Source organism: Musca autumnalis, unplaced genomic scaffold (assembly GCF_047663935.1).
Source record: "Musca autumnalis isolate F117 unplaced genomic scaffold, ASM4766393v1 scaffold_2, whole genome shotgun sequence".
NCBI lineage: Eukaryota > Metazoa > Arthropoda > Insecta > Diptera > Muscidae > Musca > Musca autumnalis.
In genome coordinates this window covers 144,380,506-144,400,969 of record NW_027411755.1, presented here as the reverse complement: position 1 = coordinate 144,400,969, position 20,464 = coordinate 144,380,506, and the positions used below count along the sequence as shown (strand labels likewise).

The following is a 20,464-nucleotide window of genomic DNA, read 5'->3' as shown; positions in this document are numbered from 1 at the left end:
TGGAGAGACAGAGTAGCGAACTCCTTGACCAACTGGAGAGACTTGTTCCGACCATACCACCAGAGGACATGCTCAACAATCTCACCCTCACTGACGACGAACTGGACATTACGGTGATCCCAGCTGAGTCAACAAGAAGGTCTGATGACGACATGTCCACTGACGGTGATGTGGTCGAAGAGGTTGTGAACCTGGGTTCGCAACCACAGACAAGTCGCAAGCAGTCTGGTCCTGTATCGGCACCAGCCGATAATAAGCTTCGAAGGCAGATTGCCACGGAGTCAATGGATGTTGATGGAGAATCTAGAGATGATCCATCAACAGCCACTGACTCTAAGTCGATGACCATCGAGGGGCAATCAACGGAAGCTCCAACAATTGCCACTGACTCTGAGTCTCCGGCCTGCGTTGGGGAATCCAAGGAAACCTCATCGACGGACACCGACGCAGTCGCAATTTCCGCCAAAGAGGCTTCAGATACGAGGCACTACAAACGTGCGGCTTCGTATCTGCGCAAGTTCGTGGGAAGGGACGCGAGCTCGCATACTAGGAGAGAGATCATGTTCATCAAGAGCAAGCTCAAGTACATACGGAAGTTCGAAAGAATCTATCCAAATGCACCCAGATGCGAGCTCCTGGTGGACAAAATCTTTCTCCCGAACCCTGCTTCAGCCAAAGACTCAGTAGAGGCTGCGGCGGCAAGCAAAAAGGTGGAGGTGAAGCCTGCTGCTTCTGACAGCAAGGTGGAACCTAAAGCTGTTCCGAAGCCGAACCCGAGCCAGAAGGGACTGGAAAAGGATAAGGGGCATAATCCGACACCTAATGATTCTCGTAAGAGTAGTCAACTGGAGAAGGTGACTGTCCCAAATCCGGATCCTACCCCAACTGATGAGGGTAAAGCGGACGAACAGAAGGTGTCTAAGACCTGCGCAAGCCACTCGGGGGTAACGACGGGTGGATCGACTGGGACACCATCGACTTCGGAGAAGACGAACAAGTCCTCGCAGTCAAAGACTGTGAAGCGGGTTCGCTCTTCAGAAGGCCCACAGCCTTCGCCAAAGAAGACGATGATCTCTCAGACGGTCAACACGGCGAACTCCTATGCTGGCGTCCTTGCTCACAAAGCCAAGGGAAGCAGCACCAGTACTGAGAAGGCGTCCACCTCCTCAGGAAAAGCTGTTACCAAGGCACGTGATCGAGGACGTAGGAAACCCTACGCCAAAACGGCCACGGTGGCAAACGATGACGAGCTCCTAGTTGCAATCATCGACCGAGCTGACCCCTTCGGGAAAATCAGCGAAAGTCACTGGTTGCTCTTCGAGGCGAACCAGGGTGACCGCCAGTTTGGTGGCGCCTTCCTTCACAAGGGAGTTAAAGTCATTAAATGTCTCAACAGGAGCTCGCAAGAGTACCTTAAGAAGACAGTTAATGGCTTTGATGAACTTTGGGAGGGGGCAAAAATTGCTGCGGTGTCTATAACGGAGATTCCGTCCAGGAAGGTATTCCCAGCATGGGTTCCCCCACCTACCGTGAATAAGGAACTTCTGCTGAGGATGCTGGAGCTCCAGAACCCAGGTATCCTTACTAAGGACTGGACTGTAATGAGTCTCACCCCTTGTAAGGAGAATGGAGGGATGGACATCAAGATGGCGGTAGACTCCTCAGGAGAGGAGTACCTTAAGATTCGTGAGGGAAAACTGAACTTCGGTTCAGGATGGGTTCGGTTCCGACTGATTCCACCTCGCGGAAATCAGTAGGAGTAGGTAGGCGGCAGGTGCTACGCATTTTGCAGATTAATCTGCATCATTGTAAAGCAGCTGCCGCCGAACTACTCCTGTCCCTCACGAACTCAGAGGTAGACATTGTTCTAGTCCAGGAACCTTATATATATAAAAATAAGGTCTCTGGACTGAACAATGCCAACTTCGAGGTCTTCGCATCGTCCGAAGGGGACAAGGTGAGGACCTGTGTGGTAGGTAGGAAGAACCTCAATCTAATCTTTCTATCTAATTACAGTAATGGAGACATGTGCACGGTGCGACTGGAGAACGGCAGGGAGAAGGTCACTCTCCTGTCCTCAATCTACATGCCGTATGAGGACCCTGATCCACCAAATCAGGGGGTACACAGGCTGCTAAAGGAGAACCTGGGCGTTTGTAACGTTATCCTTGGATGTGACGCCAACGCCCACCATTTTTCACTGGGGCAGCAAAGACACAAACACTAGAGGTGAGTCGATTTTCAATTTTATATTATCTTACAATCTAAGAATATGTAATATAGGAAATGATCCCACCTTTAAAATTAGAGACAGGGAGGAGGTCATTGATCTAACCCTGTCTAATTTAGATGATTCTGTCGTCAAGAACTGGAGGGTATCCAACAAATGCTCCTTTTCGGATCATATGAGGATATACTTTGAAATCTCTTTCGACGGAGTCCGCCAAAATCCTTATAGGAACCCGAGAAGGACGGACTGGGGAAGGTTCACTGATCTGACGAACCATCAACTGACACTCCCCGGAAGGATAGAAACAATTGCTGAGCTTAACAGTAAGGTGTCCAACCTAACAGAAATCCTTCTTCGCTGCCATAAGGATGCCTGTCCATTAACTTATCCCGGGAAGAAATCCCAACCGGTGTGGTGGAACAAGGATCTTGGCGAACTACGGAAAAACACCAAAAAGTTGTACAACAAGGCGCACTCGACGAAACTTGACAGTGACTGGGAATCGTATAAAGCGAGTTTCACCAAATACAAGAGTGAAATCAAGCGCGCCAAAAAGAAGTCATGGGTTTGTTTCTGTGAGTCTGTAGAAGGGGTAAACGACGCTGCCAGATTCCGTAAGATACTCTCGAAGGACCCCAAATCCATTGGTAGTGTCAAAAAACCGGACGGCACGTGGACAGACTCAGGTCTTGAGACTCTAAACCTTCTAGCTGAGACCCACTTCCCTGACTGCACGGATGCCAATAACCTTCACATTGAATGTGACAACTTCCAAGTCCAAGAGTCAGTGGACGAAAGCCTCATTGATAAGGTTGTAAGCAGAAACAAACAGCCAGTTTCTGTATGTCGAAAGTAGAAAGTGTGCGAATGAAACACGCCCAATCTTTAGTTTTCGAAATAATTTTACCTTTGCGTTTGCTTCAAAATAAAAAACAAATTTGAAAAACACACACGAGTTTGGACGTGTTTCTTTCGCACAAATTCTTCGTTCGACATACAGAAACAGGCTGAAAATAAAGTGGGCAGTAAGTACATTCAAACCCTATAAGTCACCTGGTCCAGATGGAGTAATTCCTACGATGCTTCATTTTGCTGCACCGCAGATATACCAAATTCTGGAGGAGATCTTTAGGGCCTGTTTGTTTCTTTCCTGCGTACCAGATCTGTGGAAAGAGGTAAAGGTAACTTACATCCCCAAAGCGGGGAAAGCCAGTCACTCTGCACCGAAAGACTACAGACCTATTAGTCTATCCTCCTTTCTCCTCAAGACACTCGAACGACTGATCGATCTGGAGATTAGGAGCTTTGTAGACACTGCCTCGCTGAGCAACTCGCACCATGCCTACATGAAAGGTAAATCTGTCGAAACTGCTCTTCATGAGGTCGTGGGTTTCATTGAGAGAAATATGGAGAATTCAAACTTTACCTTGGCGGCTTTCCTGGATATAGAAGGAGCCTTTAACAACGTAAAACCTGAATCCATTCATCTCTCGCTTAGATCGGTCAGCACCCCGGAAACCCTGACCTGTTGGATAAAGAGAATGCTGGAGAGCAGGATCATAAATTCCAGCATTGGGGAGTTGACAACAAGGAAGACAGTAACTAGAGGTACTCCCCAGGGAGGTGTACTCTCACCGCTGCTGTGGCTACTTGTGATAAACAATATTTTGGCGGAATTCGACAATCAGGGCATCAAGGTTGTCGCATACGCGGATGATGTAGTTTTACTAATAACTGGCAAATTCTTGTCCACCATTTCGGAGCTTATGCAAGGAGCCTTATCAAAGCTGTCTCGTTGGGCCACCACAAATGGCCTTGGTGTAAATCCAACGAAAACAGAACTGGTATTGTTCACCAGAAAGCGTAAGCTTGGCGACTTCATACCACCAACATTGGATGGAGTGCAGTTGCATCTATCTCCTGAGGCCAAATACCTAGGTACAATCCTGGATTCTCAACTGAGATGGAAAAGGAACGTCGAGGAACGGACGAAGAGAGGTATGATCGCACTCTATTCATGTAAGAATTCGATTGGGAAAAGTTGGGGTCTAAATCCAGCTATTATACACTGCACGATGGGGCCAATAGCAGGTTTTCGAGGCAAAAAGTCAATTTTTGAAGTGAACAATTTGAAAAAAATAATAACGGATTTCGATTGCCAACACTCTGAATCACTAAAAATAAGAAAATAAATCAATCTGGTAACACCACATAGCGACATACTGATCTGGCAATGGTGACATATTTTCTTATGCATCATTTTCCGACATTCATTATAAATAAGTAGTGAAAGCATTTTAGGCGCCAAAAAGAACATTTCAACATTTTTATATTTTTTAAACATGGAAAGCTCTTCAATGGGTATGTAAAATAAGATAGTGTTAAGAAATAATAAAAATGTTATGTGTGGTAAATGTATTTTTGAGTTAAGATGTTATGTCTTTTTTGGAGTATTTTGCTTTGTTATCCATGTGTTCTCTGGAGTATAACTTTTGAGATCTAGGTAGATCTAGGGTATTATATATATGTGGTGAAAGGTATTAATGTGTACTATCATTTTGTGAAAAAATTAGCTGCGCCTATCTGCGCCTTTTCATAAAAATCTGATTTCAAATGTCGTAATACTTAAAAATATGGACATTTTTATGTTTTGGTTGGAGAATAATCGGAAACCCGTTAATGTTATCATTTGGATTTCGGAAAAATTTAATAGACGTATATAATAATAATATATATATATAATAATAGTTGGCTTTTGTGGCGGAATCTTAGCCGATTTTTACTAAATTTGGAACATCTTTTTATTAACTTATAACAAACCACAGGCAAAACCATGAAATTTGAACATATGTATATAGGGGAGGTATATCTATATCTGAACCGATTTCAATATAACTTGACAAACTTTTTTGTAGTCCGAATTCCGTAACATTTTCCAAATTTTATTGTAATTTGATGGAATTTGCATGATTGGTCAACCATTTGCCTGAAATCGGGCGAACATATAATGAGAGCTATATCCAATTCTGAACCGATTTCAATATGATTTACCAAAAATGTTTCTAGACCAAAATCCGTCACACATTTCAAATTTCATCAAGATTGGACATACATAGCGGGATGGGTGCACCAAATACCTAAAATCGGGCGAAAATATATATGGGAGCAATATCAAAATCTGAACCGATTTCAATATAACTTGGCAAACTTATTTGTAGTTCTAATTCCGTGGTATTTTCCAAATCGCATAAAAATTGGGCAGAATTTCCGTGTTTGGTTCATCAATTGCTTGAAATCGGGCGAACATATATACGGGAGCTATATGTATATATGAACCGATATGAACCAAATTTGGCATATTTGTTTCTAAGTCCATTATAAACATCTGTACAAAATTTGGAAGGTCTAGCTTGCCCCAGTGATTTGTTGCCTCGAAAACCTGTCATTGGCCCCATCGTGCACTGGTTGTATAATACTGTGGTGAGACCCATCCTATCCTATGGATGTCTTGTCTGGTGGCATGCGCTTCGACATAAATCGAACTCGGGCAGCATAGACAAGGTGCAAAGGGCAGCCTCGATCCTGATAACTGGAGCTTTTAGAAGTACACCACAAGCAGCTATGAACGCGATGCTAAACCTCTTGCCCACGAGAATTAGCATCAAAGGTCAAGCAGCACGTAGTGCTCTAAGGCTACATGAATTGAATCGTTGGCGTGACAGCACCTATGGTCAAGCATGCATTCTTCGAGAGCTAGGGCCAAACCTTGGCTTAAATCAGCAGGGGAAATTCAGCGACTACTTATCACCAATCCATAGATTTGATGATTTTGAGGTCGTTATCCCTAGTAGAGATGACTGGATCCGTAGTAACCCTCCTCTGGACGGTCCGGCTTTCTATACAGACGGTTCCAAGATGGAAGAAGGTACCGGAGCTGGCGTCTACTGCGAAAAGCTTTGCCCCGAAAAGTCTGGATGCTGAAATCTTTGAACCGGTGACTATCTTCGTTGATAGTCAGCCGGCTCTTAAAGCCATCAAATCCCCCAATATCAAGTCTGAGGCCGTTCTTGAGTGTAGAACTGCCTTGGCGAACCTAAATAACGCTGTCCGACTCTGCTGGGTACCGGGACACTGCGACATTGTGGGTAACGAGAAGGCAGATGAACTGGCAAGACACGGATCTCAATCAACAAGTCAAGCTATCACTGTTTCTATTAAACCACCCATATGTCACGTTTTTCGGAAGGTGGAGACGTTCTTTGAAGAACAAGCCAAGGAACTATGGCATAATGAACCAAGGTGCAACGTGTCAAGGGCCATTTGGCCGAATCTTTCAACAAAGAGAACAACTTCGCTTTTAAGTTTGAGTAAGTCAGAAATCAGGGTATTGACGGGAGTCATTACCGGCCATTGCAACATCCGAGCTTTTATCGGCAAATGGCAGGATGATGGCGTGGACTATTGCAGGCTCTGTGAAGATGAGGAGGAAACGGAGACGATCGAGCATATTTTATGTCGTTGCCCGATGTTAACACGAAAGCGGTATAGATTAACAGGAATACGCTTTCCTCCAAGCTTAACCTTCTACTCAAACATGGAACCAACAATCATAAACAACATCATCAAAAATCTGAAGTGGCTGGGACGGCGCGACCCATAAGCGTAACTACTTCTCTGACAGTTTTTTCCACAATCGCCAAATAAACCACCCTCTCTGTCTTTATTATATCTTCATTCTTTCTTATTAATAATTCATTTATTACTACTCTCCAAACAACACTCCCCCTTTTTCTTTATTCTTCTCTCTTTTCTCTTCTCTTTTCAGGTAATTCTGAACCTCCTTTTTTCTCTATGGATGATCACAATGGACCGAAAGGTCTCCGAGTGGCGTAGTCAATATACATATATATTGACTACACATCCCCAAACCAAACCTAACCTAACCTTTCCTGTCATAATTAATTTATTTCGATAAATTCTCTCATTTGTTAGAGATGGGACATATTTTATCGTCGTTCTGAGAGTAATTTAAATTTAAATGTACACAAATCGTTGTTCGTTCTCAATGTTTTGTATGGGAAATGAAGTAATTACATCGTAATTTGGGGTCGAACAACGAATAGAGAGCGAAGCACCGACAGTCTGAAAAAGGCATTAGAGTTAAGCTTGAAGATCGGAAATTATTTGCAAGTGAAAAAGGAAAGCCAGGGACTCGAACCCAAATAGTCACCAAATTACGTTACCTGGTTTCACTGGTGGTAAAGCAGATCTTCGGACGTATCGACTATGTAGTGGCTTCTCTGTCCTAGATTTTTTCGTTTTTTCAAACGCAAATGTGTTTTATACATTTACGCGGATATTTGGCCTCTGATATGTATTTTCTTCACGACAAACGATCTTTTGCGCTGCCTTAGAAGTTATGAGTTTTGACTTTGAACGCTAACACGCCGTGACATTTTTTGATATGATTCAAGGACGTGGGTTCAAATCCCAGCCGGGCTCAGCCTGTTTTTTATTTTTTGAAATTTTGCCTTTTAGGGCAAAGATCATTTTTAATGATTTTTTTATTAATTTTCTCGTTTAGAGTTAAGCTTGATGATCGGAAATTATTTGCAAGTGAAAAAGGAAAGCCAAGGACTCGAACCCACATAGTCACCAAATTACGTTACTTCGGCCCTATTCCACGAAACAACTTATCGCTTTTCACTTTGAACTTATCAAAAAGTAGTTATTTTGAAAAGTTATAATTTTATTTAGTTCCACAGAATGGCTTTTCAGTTTCTCTTTGTACTTAGCAAATTTTAGTATTACTTTTCTCTTTCGCAAAGTTTTTGTGCTCTCTTGCTTCATTTTCCCGCCATCTTGCTAAAGGGTTGTTTACACCATCTATCAATGTCGTATGAGATGTCAAATTTTCTACCTGCGAATGTTGTACACATAGTGTGACCACTATGAAAATTGTCATCTATCAGAATGATTTGGCAACTCATATGTAAATTTTTCATTTAGGGAGCGCTCTATTTGATACGGCATTCTCGTATGTAAACATAAATTTATCAGCTGTTTTCTGGCATTCTCAAAAAAAAAAAAAATTGAAAAACAAAATCTTTAAAAAAGTAAATGGAAAGTTATGTATATTTAAATATTTAGAAAAGTAAATAAAGGGTGTTTATAATGTTATTTTCAGATCGATTGGTCGAAAGAAGCAGTTTTGGAAATGATTGCTTTGTGGCAAAAACATGAATGCCTCTATAACCCCAAAAACCTATACTACCACAACAAACATGCTAGATATTCATTTTCCTTCAACCAAAATTAAAATTTGCCCAAATTTGCAACTCAACAATAAATGTAAACAATGACAAAAACAGCTGTTTTTATATTTATAGGTTATGTCATACGAAAATAACACTTGAAGGTATGAACGCACAAATTGAAAGTTGTATGGATGACGTCAATTTTGACAAACATAGAGAATGTCGAATGGGTGAAAGAAATGACAGCTCATGTGACATTGATATATGGTGTAAACAGCCCTTAAGTCTCTCCGTTCTCTTGCAAAGTGTGTGTTATGTCCCTACATTTATAATATCGATATGGTAACAATAATTGCTATCAGCTGTTCTAATTGTCATCACTCATCTTATGTTATAATTCTAGTATTAGTTATTGAAGTAATAAACGTCATGTAATAAACATTAACAAGCGCGTGTTTTCAATAACTCTTTAATTATATTCCTTATCAAAGGAAAATACATAAAAGTGGCGACGAGAAAAACAAAAGCAGGATTTAACTGGATAAATTAATTATTACAAAACATAAACAATGGATGAAACACAGTTTGCGAGATTGCTGGAAACATTTAGTAAGGCTCAGTCCGAGTTGCTGCAGAAAATTACTCAAACACAAAGCAGCCAACTTCAACAACAACAACTGAGCGCTCAACCAATTCAAGTATTGCTGCCGCCATTTGAGAGCTTTGATGACAAAAAGGAAAGTTTTAGGTTATACAGACAACGATTCGAGAATTACCTAACCATGAAAGGAGTTTTCAACAATAAAACAACTTGTCATCAAATGCTTATAAACTCAATTGGATCAACGCATTACAAACTTTTAGTGTCAATTGTTGCCCCTAAGCTTGTAACCGAAATAGAATACGACGATCTAATCAAGAAATTGGAAGAACACTTATGTCCAAACAAAAATATTTTGGTAACTCAGCATAGGTTTCTGTCCACGTACCAAAGAGAAGATCAAACTATTGCAGATTACGTCGCATTGCTACGCCGGGATACAAATGAATGCAATTTTGTGTCAACATGCGATTGTAAAGCAGATATATCAAATATTTTTCTAAGGGCACAATTCATTCGTGGGATAAACGATAATTCAATTAGAGAGCATCTACTACAATCTGATGAAGCCGAATTCGACAAAATTATCCAAAAGGCATTATCACTAGAAGCATCAAAAATAGATAGCCGGGAAATTAACACAACAAACACACATGCAACTACCAGTGACGTCAACAGAATCCAGACAAGAACTTCTCGTCAAAGCAGTCGCCAGAAATACAATCGATCATCAAAATCAAACCACCGTTCCAAGTCAAGAGTAAATTACAGCCATTTGGGAATCGATCACTTGTGCATTAGATGTGGCCGGGACAATCATAAAAGTAAAGACTGTCGAACAAATCCAAATAACCTCAAATGTAAGTCGTGCGGGAAAAAAGGACACCTACAACAAGTATGTATCAAAACTTTATTAAAATCTTCAAACAATAATTCGGGTTATCACAGCGATGAAGATAACGCAGTCCACAAGATTTATGGCATACACCAAATTTTTGACATATTTTCCAATCAGACCGTAGCTGATGCTGCGAAATATTTTGTCACTGTTAAAAATAACGGACGGCGTCAAGAATTTGAAGTCGACTCAGGAGTTGGCTTTACATTAATTCCAAAGTCACAATACGATCGACTACAAATTGATGCACCTCTACAGAAATCTAAAATTGCGTTTCGATCATATACGAAAATATTATAATTCCTGAAGGAAAGGCTAATGTTGAAGTCGAATATAATAATAAAATGTCAAAGCAGGAGTTATATGTTGTGCCGGACGAGTATGATGCATTACTTGGTAGGGTATGGATTCGTCAATTGGAAATCGACCTTCGTCAAGTAGATGACCGGTGCTTCGACAATGTTTACACTGTTCGGAAGGCAAATTTAGATTCCATACCAGATATTGTCAAGGAATTTGAAGACGTATTTACTGAGAAAGTAGGTTGTGTTAAAAACTTTGAAGTAACATTGCAGTTAAGAGAGGGAGCCAAACCTATTTTTATTAAGGAACGCGAAATTCCATACGCACTTCGAGAGCGAGTTGAAAGGGAACTAGATGATTTGGAGAATGCCGGAATAATTTCAAAATGCGAAAGAAGCGATTGGGGATCTCCTCTAGTTATTATCCCAAAACCGGACGGGGGTATAAGATTATGTGTCGACTATAAGCCAGGTGTAAATCCACAATTAGTTTCTTCAAATTATCCAATACGTCGAATCGATGATGTCTTACATAGCCTTAAGGGTTCAAAATATTTCTGTCGCCTGGACTTATATAAGGCGTATCTACACTTGGGCGTTAATCCAGAGTCAAGAGTTATACAAACAATGTCCACACATAAAGGCACGTACACGGTCAACCGTCTCTCATTCGGCATTAAAACTGCCCCATCAGAATTTAATCGAATAATTGAACAAATTTTATCTGGACTGAATAAAACCAAGTTATATTTTGACGACATCGTGGTCCATGGTTCTACTGAAGCAGAATGCAAACAGAATTTGGTAGAATGTTTAAATCGACTACGGGAACATGATCTACATTTGAATCGAAGTAAATGCTCATTTCTACAAACAAAGATAGAATATCTAGGTCACACCGTAGAATATAACAAAATTTCAAAATCAACTTCAAAAATCCCTGCCATTTCAAATATACCACGACCAGCCAATGTAGAAGACGTTCGAAGATTTTTAGGATCACATACTACTCCAGGTTTATACCAAACATGTTTTCTATTACCTCTCCTCTGCGTCAACTTACCCAGAAAAATAGAAAATTTCATTGGAACTCAAATTGTGAAGCTGCCTTCCTGAAACTTAAATTAATTATCTCAAGTGATGAAGTATTAATACCATTTGATCCAAATCTGCCAGTTATTGTAGCGTGTGATGCAAGCCCTACTGGTGTAGCAGGGGTACTCTCACACAGGGTCAATGGAGAGGAGCGTCCTGTCGCGTATGCTTCACGAGCACTAACATCAGCCGAAAAGAATTATAGCCAGATAGATCGCGAAGCTTTGGCAATCGTATTTACGATTAATCATTTTTTTATGTACCTATATGGTCGGAAATTTCAATTGGTTACTGATAACAGCCCATTAACGCGTATTTTTCATCAGAATAACAAACTACCATCAATTACAGCCGCCAGACTCTTAAGGTATGCCGAGTTTTTACAAAGTTTCGAATATGAAATCGTATATAAAAAGGGGTCTGAGCATACAAATGTTGATTGCCTATCCAGAGCTACCCAGCCTCAACAAAAACCATCCACGGATACACTTACCAACGACGAACAAAATATATATTGAATCAATTTTTGAAATATCAAGTGAGTATATATGGTAACATGGGGCGGCTTCGCCACTGGGGCGCCTTCGCCAGCGCCGATTTTCTTGATAACTATAACTGCTAGAGAAATACCGTTAAAGGGAAAATTGTGAGTTTAACGAAGATCTTTCATCTCCCAAAAATTGGCATTTCTATCAAATATATGACTGCTGATGCACGCGGTTTCATGTTTTTGGGGTATTGCGAAAAACATTCATGGTAGGCATATTTTGTGATATCTTGTATACCTTTTGTGATATCAAAATTATATTTTATGCCGTTATTAGACAACTACTGAAGAATATAAATCCAAATAATTTGCATGATAAAAGTAGTTGTAAATGTCAATATGTTCATATTATGAACTATGTAGGGGGTGGGGCGGCTACGCCATGATAGGGGTGTAGTGGGTTAATGTGAGAAATATGTCAGGTTTAACTTAAATTGTTTATGCTACTGATATACCACGCTATAATGTGAAGTTGAAATAAAATATTGTGCTAAACCTATCTAATTTAGCAAAAATTCAAGGTACCCACTTCAATTAACGGCTAAAATATGTTTCTTTTGGAAAATTTTAGAATCATTTTTGATTATTAAATAGAAAAATGTCCATTTTATGCCTTATATTGGTATTTAAGGAGGAAGTATGGTAAATGCCTGTTTTAGAGTCCGTTGATATATGTCCTATGTCGATGGCGAAGCTACCCTATGGGTGGGGAGGCTTCGCCACTTTTTAGACATTTTGTAAATTCTCAAAAATAATATTTTAAAAACAAAATTATAATCATTTATATATGAAAACTTATAGTCAAGATATGCTAATATTCTTACCAAAAATAATATTTGGAAAAACTTTAATGATGTCGATATGAGAACATTTTGAACAAAAACGTGGCGAAGGCGCCCCATGTTACCATAAATGCCGCTAAAATAGGAAATGAAACCGCGAAGGATCCAGAACTTTCAAAAATCTTGTCAAATTTAATCAATGCTTCGAGTCATGACGGAACGTATACGCTTAATTCTGGAATAATTTTCAAGGGCCAACGTGTAGTTATTCCACGCAGTCTTCAGTCTAGCATACTTCAAGAATTACAACGTACTCATCCAGGAATAGTCAAGATGAAACAGCTTGCCCGCCGATATTGTTATTGGAAAGGAATCGACCGAGACATAGAAAACATTGTGAAATCTTGCGAATCGTGCGTCAAAGTTCAAAATAAGCCACCGAAAGCTCCACTCCATCATTGGGAGGAACCACAGGCGAATTGGGAGAGAGTACATATTGACTATGCAGGGCCATTTCAAGGCTATCAATTTTTAATTGTTATCGATGCGAAATCAAAGTGGGTGGAATTTCGAGTTATACGCGACTCACCAACAATCAAAGCAACAATTGATTTACTATCGGATATTTTTGCTACCCATGGTTATCCTTTGATTATGGTATCAGATAACGCAACTATTTTCACGAGCGAACAATTTAAATCGTATTGTAACAGAAATGGTATTTTCCAAAAATTAATCGCTCCTGGACACCCGAGCACAAATGGATTAGCCGAGCGCACAGTTCAAATTTTAAAGCGCAAACTCAAGGCAATGTCATCGGAACCAGGCTCAATTCAAAACAAAGTCAATGAGATTGTTCAAAGGTATAGCGCATCTCCACTCAATTGTGGCAAAACACCAGCCGAACTATATTTAAACAGAAATATTCCGATAAATCTCGATGCATTAAAACCTATAAAGGAATTCAAAACCTCAATGCCAAAAGTTGGAGTCCGTCGGTTAAGCGTGGGAGAACGCATGGTTTAATAAGAAAGGTTAGCCAAAGCTTTATGTACGTATTGTAACAGAAATGGTATTTTCCAAAAATTAATCGCTCCTGGACACCCGAGCACAAATGGATTAGCCGAGCGCACAGTTCAAATTTTAAAGCGCAAACTCAAGGCAATGTCATCGGGACCAGGCTCAATTCAAAACAAAGTCAATGAGATTGTTCAAAGGTATCGCGCAACTCCACTCAATTGTGGCAAAACACCAGCCGAACTATATTTAAACACAAATATTCGGATAAATCTCGATGCATTAAAACCTATAAAGGAATTCAAAACCTCAATGCCAAAAGTTGGAGTCCGTCGGTTAAGCGTGGGAGAACGCATGGTTTAATAAGAAAGGTTAGCCAAAGCTTTATGTCAATTTAAATTTTTTCATTCGAGTATTCCTAAAACTTCAAAACAATATACACAAACTGTGTATGTGTGTGTGGTGTTTGAATAAAATGCCAAACAATTTTAAAAACAATCGAATTCAATGATTTTTAAAATTATTTTTGGAACATTTGTATGGAAATAATTATCATTGAAACAAACATTTTATCATATCCACAACTTGATTATGCAAAGAAACATTGGTCCTTCATTCATTTTTCGCGATTTTTATAAAATGCTCAAAATTGGTGTTATAAACAAACCCACTTGTTGCTTAATTTTGAAGTTTTAGGAATTCAGGAAAAACAAGGGTTCTATAGATTTTTTTCATTTAAATCTACCTCTTTACTTATACCATGGGAGAACGTATTCAAGCCATACATATGCAGAACAATAAAAACATATGGAAAACTGGAACTGTCATAAAGAAATTTGGAGAACTACATTACTTAATTAAATTCGATGATGGCTATATTTTAAAAAGGCATATTGATCAACTTAGATCCACCAGAGTCCCAATACGAAATGTCCATTTTGCACCTGAATTGTCAAAATCATCGGATCCAGATATAAAGCAAAATAATAATCAACGAATGCATGATTTAAGTTATTATCATCATGAACTAGCTCAACAAAATCAACAGAAACATCCACCTGAAAATATAACTACCACTTCTCCAAGTCTTCCAAATAGTGGTAACACCTCATCGTCGTCAAGTTGCAACTCCTACTGTTCTTCGAAGATCTGAAAGAGTCCGTAACAAACCTTCTCATTTGCGAGACTATATTGCTTAGTATTGTATTCACATAATTTTATTCAATTCAATATTATTATAATAAAGATCTCATATAAGCGTGGGAGACTGTTATTGGTATGTTCCAGTACTGCACATTTCTACACATTTTTACTCCGATAACCGATTTTTCCATTATGTTATCGAAAAAAATAGTAAAAATGTGTAGAAATGTGCAGTACTGGAACATACCATATGTCCCTACATTTATAATATCGATTTGGTAACAATAGCCCTGTTCCTTTACGTGCAAGAATCTTCAAGTTTTACCACTTTTTACTCGAAAAGCGTTCCTTTACTTCTGACACCACACAATTCATATGAGAGCAGTTCACTACTTTTGCCGGTTTTACCATTTTCAAAAGTAAAGGAACATACCAAATAATTGCTATCAGCTGTTCTAATTGCTATCAGCTGTTCTAATTTGATTTGGTAACAATAGCCCTGTTCCTTTACGTGCAAGAATCTTCAAGTTTTACCACTTTTTACTCGAAAAGCGTTCCTTTACTTCTGACACCACACAATTCATATGAGAGCAGTTCACAACTTTTGCTACTTTTGCCGGTTTTACCATTTTCAAAAGTAAAGGAACAGACCAAATAATTGCTATCAGCTGTTCTAATTGTCATCACTCATCTTATGTTATAATTCTAGTATTAGTTATTGAAGTAATAAACGTCATGTAATAAACATTAACAAGCGCGTGTTTTCAATAACTCTTCAATTGTATTCCTTATCAAAGGAAAATACATAAAAGTGTGAATGCTATTTGTTCCACAGAACATTTTATCATCTTTGCATTATTTTTTGTTTCTACTTGGCAATGATAAATAAGACATGTAAAAATGGGACGCGAGAACAAAAATGAAAAGTAACTGGTATTATTAAAATTGAGTAATGAAAAAAAAAAAAAAATAAAAAAAAAATAAATAAAAAAAAAATAAAATAAAAAGATAAATAAAATAAAAATATAATTAAAATTAAATTAAAATAAAATGAAAATAAAATAATAACATAAAAATAAATTAAAATAAAAATAAAAGAAAAATAAATATAATAAAAAATAAATCAAAATGAATATAAAATAAACACAACACAACACAAAAAATAAAAGGAAACAAAACAAAATAAAATAAAGTGAAATGAAATAAAATATACTCTCAAATAGTTTAGGCTAAGTGTAAAATGGAGAAACATCGATTTGTATGATGGTTCGGAGTTTGAAAGTTCGGAATGGGGTGCTTCGCAGGGTTGAAGTTCGGAGGGTGAAAGTTCGGAAGGGGGTGGTTCTGACGTTGGATGTTCGGGGTTAGCAAGCGTGGAAGTTCGGATGGGGTGGTTGGAAGTTCGGAATGGGGTTGTTATCAATTGGAAGTTCGGAGTGGGTGGTTGGTTTGAAGGTTGAAAGTTCGGAAAAAAGTAATTCGATTCTTATAATTTCCTAAAAATATTTAAAAAACCACGTCTATTGTCTTTTTTGGTTGTCCCTAAAAATCTTTAAAATATCCACGCCTATTGTCTTCTTTGGTTTCCTCTAAAATTCTTTAAAATATCCACGCCTATTGTCTTCTTTGGTTGCCTCTAAAATTCTTTAAAACAATCCACGCATATTGTCTTCTTTGGTTGCCTCTAAAAATCGTTAAAAAATCCACGCATATTATCCTTTTTGGTAACTCCTAAAAATCTTTAAAAACAAACACGCCTATTGTCTTCTTTGGTTGCACCTAAAAATCTTTAAAAAAATCCAGGCCTATTGTCCTTTTTGGTAACTCCTAAAAATCTTTAAAAAAATATATAAAAATCCACGCTTATTTCCTCTTTGGTTTGAAGGCTGAAAGTTCAGAAAAAAATTAATTGGATCCTTATAATTTCTTGTCATTACCGTGTTTTCCCTATTTCCTAACAAAATCTCCCGTTGAAACGTTTTAATACCTTTACTTGTTTTAACAATGTACACTGGCAAAGAGGACGTTTACCCCGCAAATTTTAGGCAAACTTATCAAAATTTGGTCTGCAAAAACAAAATGCAAAGTTTTCTGTGGACGAAATATATGTGCCAAAATATATTTTGCAGTTACAACTTAGCAGAAGAGGATGTTTGTGGAACAGTAATCAAAAAAAGAGTAATATTTTTTGAAAACTATGCAAACTCAACTTATCTTTAGCAACTTATCAAAAATAAGGGTTCGGTGGAATGCAAAAATTTGCGAATTGTCAAAAATATTGCTAAGTGCCAAATGAAATGTTCATAAGTTGTTTCGTGGAATAGCAGATCTTCGGATGTATCGACTATGTAGTGGCTTCTCTGTCCTAGAACTTTTCGTTTTTTCAAATGCAAATGTGTTTTATACATTTCCGCGGATATTTGGCCGCCGTAAGGTATTTTCTTCACGACAAACACTTTTTGCGCTGCCTTTGAAGTTATGAGTTATGGCTTTGAACTCTAACACGCCATGACAAAATTTTTTATATGTTTTCAAGGACGTGGATTCAAATACCAGTCGGGCTCAGCCTGTTTTTTTTTATTTTTTTGAAATTTTGCCTTTTAGGGCGAAGATCATTTTTAATGATTTTTTTTATTAATTTTCTCTTTTAGAATTAAGCTTGATGATCGGAAATGATTTGCAAGTAAAAAAGGAAAGGACTGATTTATATGCTGTTTATATTAGAGCTTTTTGCAGGGTTAACCTACTTTGAGAGGATTTGTTTGAAATATAAGCAATGGAATTGACATTTAAAACCCAGTCGGTTTGTTAAATCCGGTTATATATAAACGGGGTATTATATTTTAATACTTTTTATTTACTGATTTTAAAGAAAGTTTCAGCCAAAAGACAAGTAAAATTAATTGGTATGAACTGTAAAATATTTCTCTTTCTTTCAAATATGTACATATGTATTTAACATTAAATTATATTATTTTTATTCATGTTTTCTATTTTGTTTTTCAAAATTTTGGAGTTTTCAGAACATTTTGTTATATTTCTACGCGAATTTGAAACGATGGACAAGACAACTGCAATGAAAGAGAAGACAAATAGCCTGTTCCCGTACTTTATAAAGTGGTAAAAGTCGTAAAAGTTGTAAAAGTCGTAAACGATTTTCATATAAATTTTGTGTACGGGAAAGCAAAATGTGTAAAAGTCGTAAAAATTGTAAAAACTTTTTAGTTCTGGAACAGAGCAATTTGACATGATTTTAATGTATAGAGGTGACTTCCGAATCGTCAGTTGCTTTGTCGATGGTCAGACTAGCAAGGTTTCTTGAAACCAATTTCGATAAAGTTTCTTTTCAAGTTTCGTTAGTGTCCACACACGGAAACGTGAAATTTAAGATTTTTGCGTGTCCTCTTCATTTTACCATTCGCGTTTGTTGTGTTTCTCACACCAATAAAAAAACAAAACAAACATAAATAAACTAAAAAACAACACAAAATAATTAACATTAATAATTAAATTAATACTTAAATTGTTAGTATTTCATTAATTAAATGTTTTATTAAATTTGTTTATGCTTGTTTTGTTGTTAACTTTTGCTTGAGAAAATAAAAATGAAAGAAAATGGAAAGAAAAAACTAGCAACGAATAACAAGAAGAGGCAACACAACAAACACAGAAAACCATGTACATGGGTTTCACTACTTCATACCCCTCGCCTATAAACTTGACGTCGCCATGTTGAAATCGTGCTAGTCTGACCATCGACTTTGTATTCGTGCATGAAACTAGGGGTTATTAGTAGTGTTGGGCAATCTCGTTCATTGAGCGGATCGATCTTTTTCATTCCGTTCACCAAAAAGATCCGTGTCGTTCACTTCGTTCGTTGGCTCTTTTTCGTTCAAACGAAACGATATGAGCCACTTTGTGTGTGCATGCCTGCCAGATTTGACGATTTATCGTCATTTTGACGATTTTTTGGTCAAAAGTTTATAAATGATGATTTGACGATTTTCACCCAAAAAATGACGATTTTTGGATATTTTGCTAATACAGTCATAAAAAATTTTGTAAGATATGAATTTGTAAAAACTGCTCAAATATTCTTAGCTGATTTTAAAAATTATTTGTTAAACAATAATTACATACATATTTTTTAGTGTATATGCAAAAGAATTTTTAACTAGAACCAAACTGAATTCAATGGAAACAAGCAAAATATATAATTGCACTGTTACAGAACCCGCAAAATTTTCCTATTTTTTGGTAAATTTATAAAGGAACAAAAAGTCAAAATTTCAACAATTATATGTTCTGTTCTGGGCAATTTAGTGCGTTAACTTTTATATTGAGCTTTGTGTAGAAATTTTAAAAGTTTAATAGATTTGATTTTGAGAACAATTTTATTGATTTTTCCACATCCTTAACGAATTTTCACATTTTGTGAACAAGAAGGATCCAGCAACAAGTAACAATTGGATTCAGATTTTCTTAAAGTAAAGCATTTTATCATGGAAAGACTTACGCCTGAACAACGTTTAGAAATAGTTCAACTTTATTACGAAAATTCACGTTTATTGGGGATGTGTTTCAAGCCAATTTTTGTTAGGTGAGGAGGCCTATTTCTTTCTGAATGGGTATGTAAACAAGGAAAGTAGCCGCATTTGCCTTAAGAGAAACCTAAAGAGGTTCTAGAGGTGTCACTTCATACAGAAAAAAACAACTGTTTCACGTGGTTTGTCCGCTGGTGGAATCATCGGTCCATATTTCTTCAAAAATTATGTCGGTGAGAACATAAGCTTCAATTGCGACCATGACAGCCGATTATTTGATGTCTGAAAATGAAGCTCGTGACCTTGGCCACTTTTTGGTTTCAAGAAGACGGCCCATCTTCCCCTACATGGCATCAATCAATTGATTTATTGAAAGAATACTTCGATGAACAGACAATTTTACGTTTTGGGACGGTCGATTGACCAAGATCGTATGATATCACATGCCAACGAATGTTCTTTCAAATGATAATAAACATTTTCCATTCAAATGAAATTTTCTATTTTTTTCTTTAAAAAAATTTGGAACCTCTAAATGGATCACCCTTTATGTATTTAAATTCTCTTCATAAAGCCTTTACCTAATTAACTGCGTGTTGCGTGTGCGTTCAAAAATACAAAAACAAAATACATGTATTTCAAATTGAAAACAAAAACAAATACATGTATTTTGTTTTTGTATTTTTGAACGCACACGCAACACGCAGTTAATTAGGTAAAGGCTTAAGGATTCAATGTAGAGTATACTTTTATGGGGTTTCTACACGGTATGTTTTATACATAACGACTGTCACTTTTTACAAATCTGAATTTTGTACACGTGGTGTGAACCATACAGAAATTTCAACGTACGAAAGTGTTATGTGCATACATATGTATATTTTTCGAATAGAACGCGCTCTATTCTCGTCTGTACAACCAATGGTAAACAGCTGTTTTGTTTGTACGCGATATATATAAAGAAAACAACAGAAAACGAATGAAAAATAAATGTTTGCCGTGCAGAAGGAATTACATATGGTCGAAAAAAATGACAGATGCTATGCAT

The 20,464-nt window shown here is 37.5% G+C and overlaps 3 protein-coding genes across 3 annotated transcripts in view; all 3 read left to right on the top strand.

Annotated features, from left to right (window-relative positions):
- The window catches only part of LOC141394700 (zinc finger matrin-type protein 5), a 345,637-nt gene that overhangs the window by 304,605 nt on the left and 20,568 nt on the right, over nt 1-20,464 (top strand). The gene's annotated exons all lie outside the window — the stretch shown is intronic.
- Nucleotides 9,057-10,102, top strand: LOC141393112 (uncharacterized). The gene is made up of 2 exons (XM_073966059.1): nt 9,057-9,983; nt 10,037-10,102. The coding sequence occupies exons 1-2, from the start codon at nt 9,057-9,059 to the stop codon at nt 10,040-10,042; spliced, it is 933 nt and encodes a 310-aa protein (XP_073822160.1). The 3' UTR covers nt 10,043-10,102.
- The window catches only part of LOC141394697 (RNA-binding protein 5-A), a 91,312-nt gene continuing 86,798 nt past the window's right edge, over nt 15,951-20,464 (top strand). The window contains exon 1 of the mRNA XM_073969481.1: nt 15,951-15,964. The gene's annotated coding sequence lies outside the window, so the exon portion shown is untranslated. The remainder of the gene's footprint in view (nt 15,965-20,464) is intronic.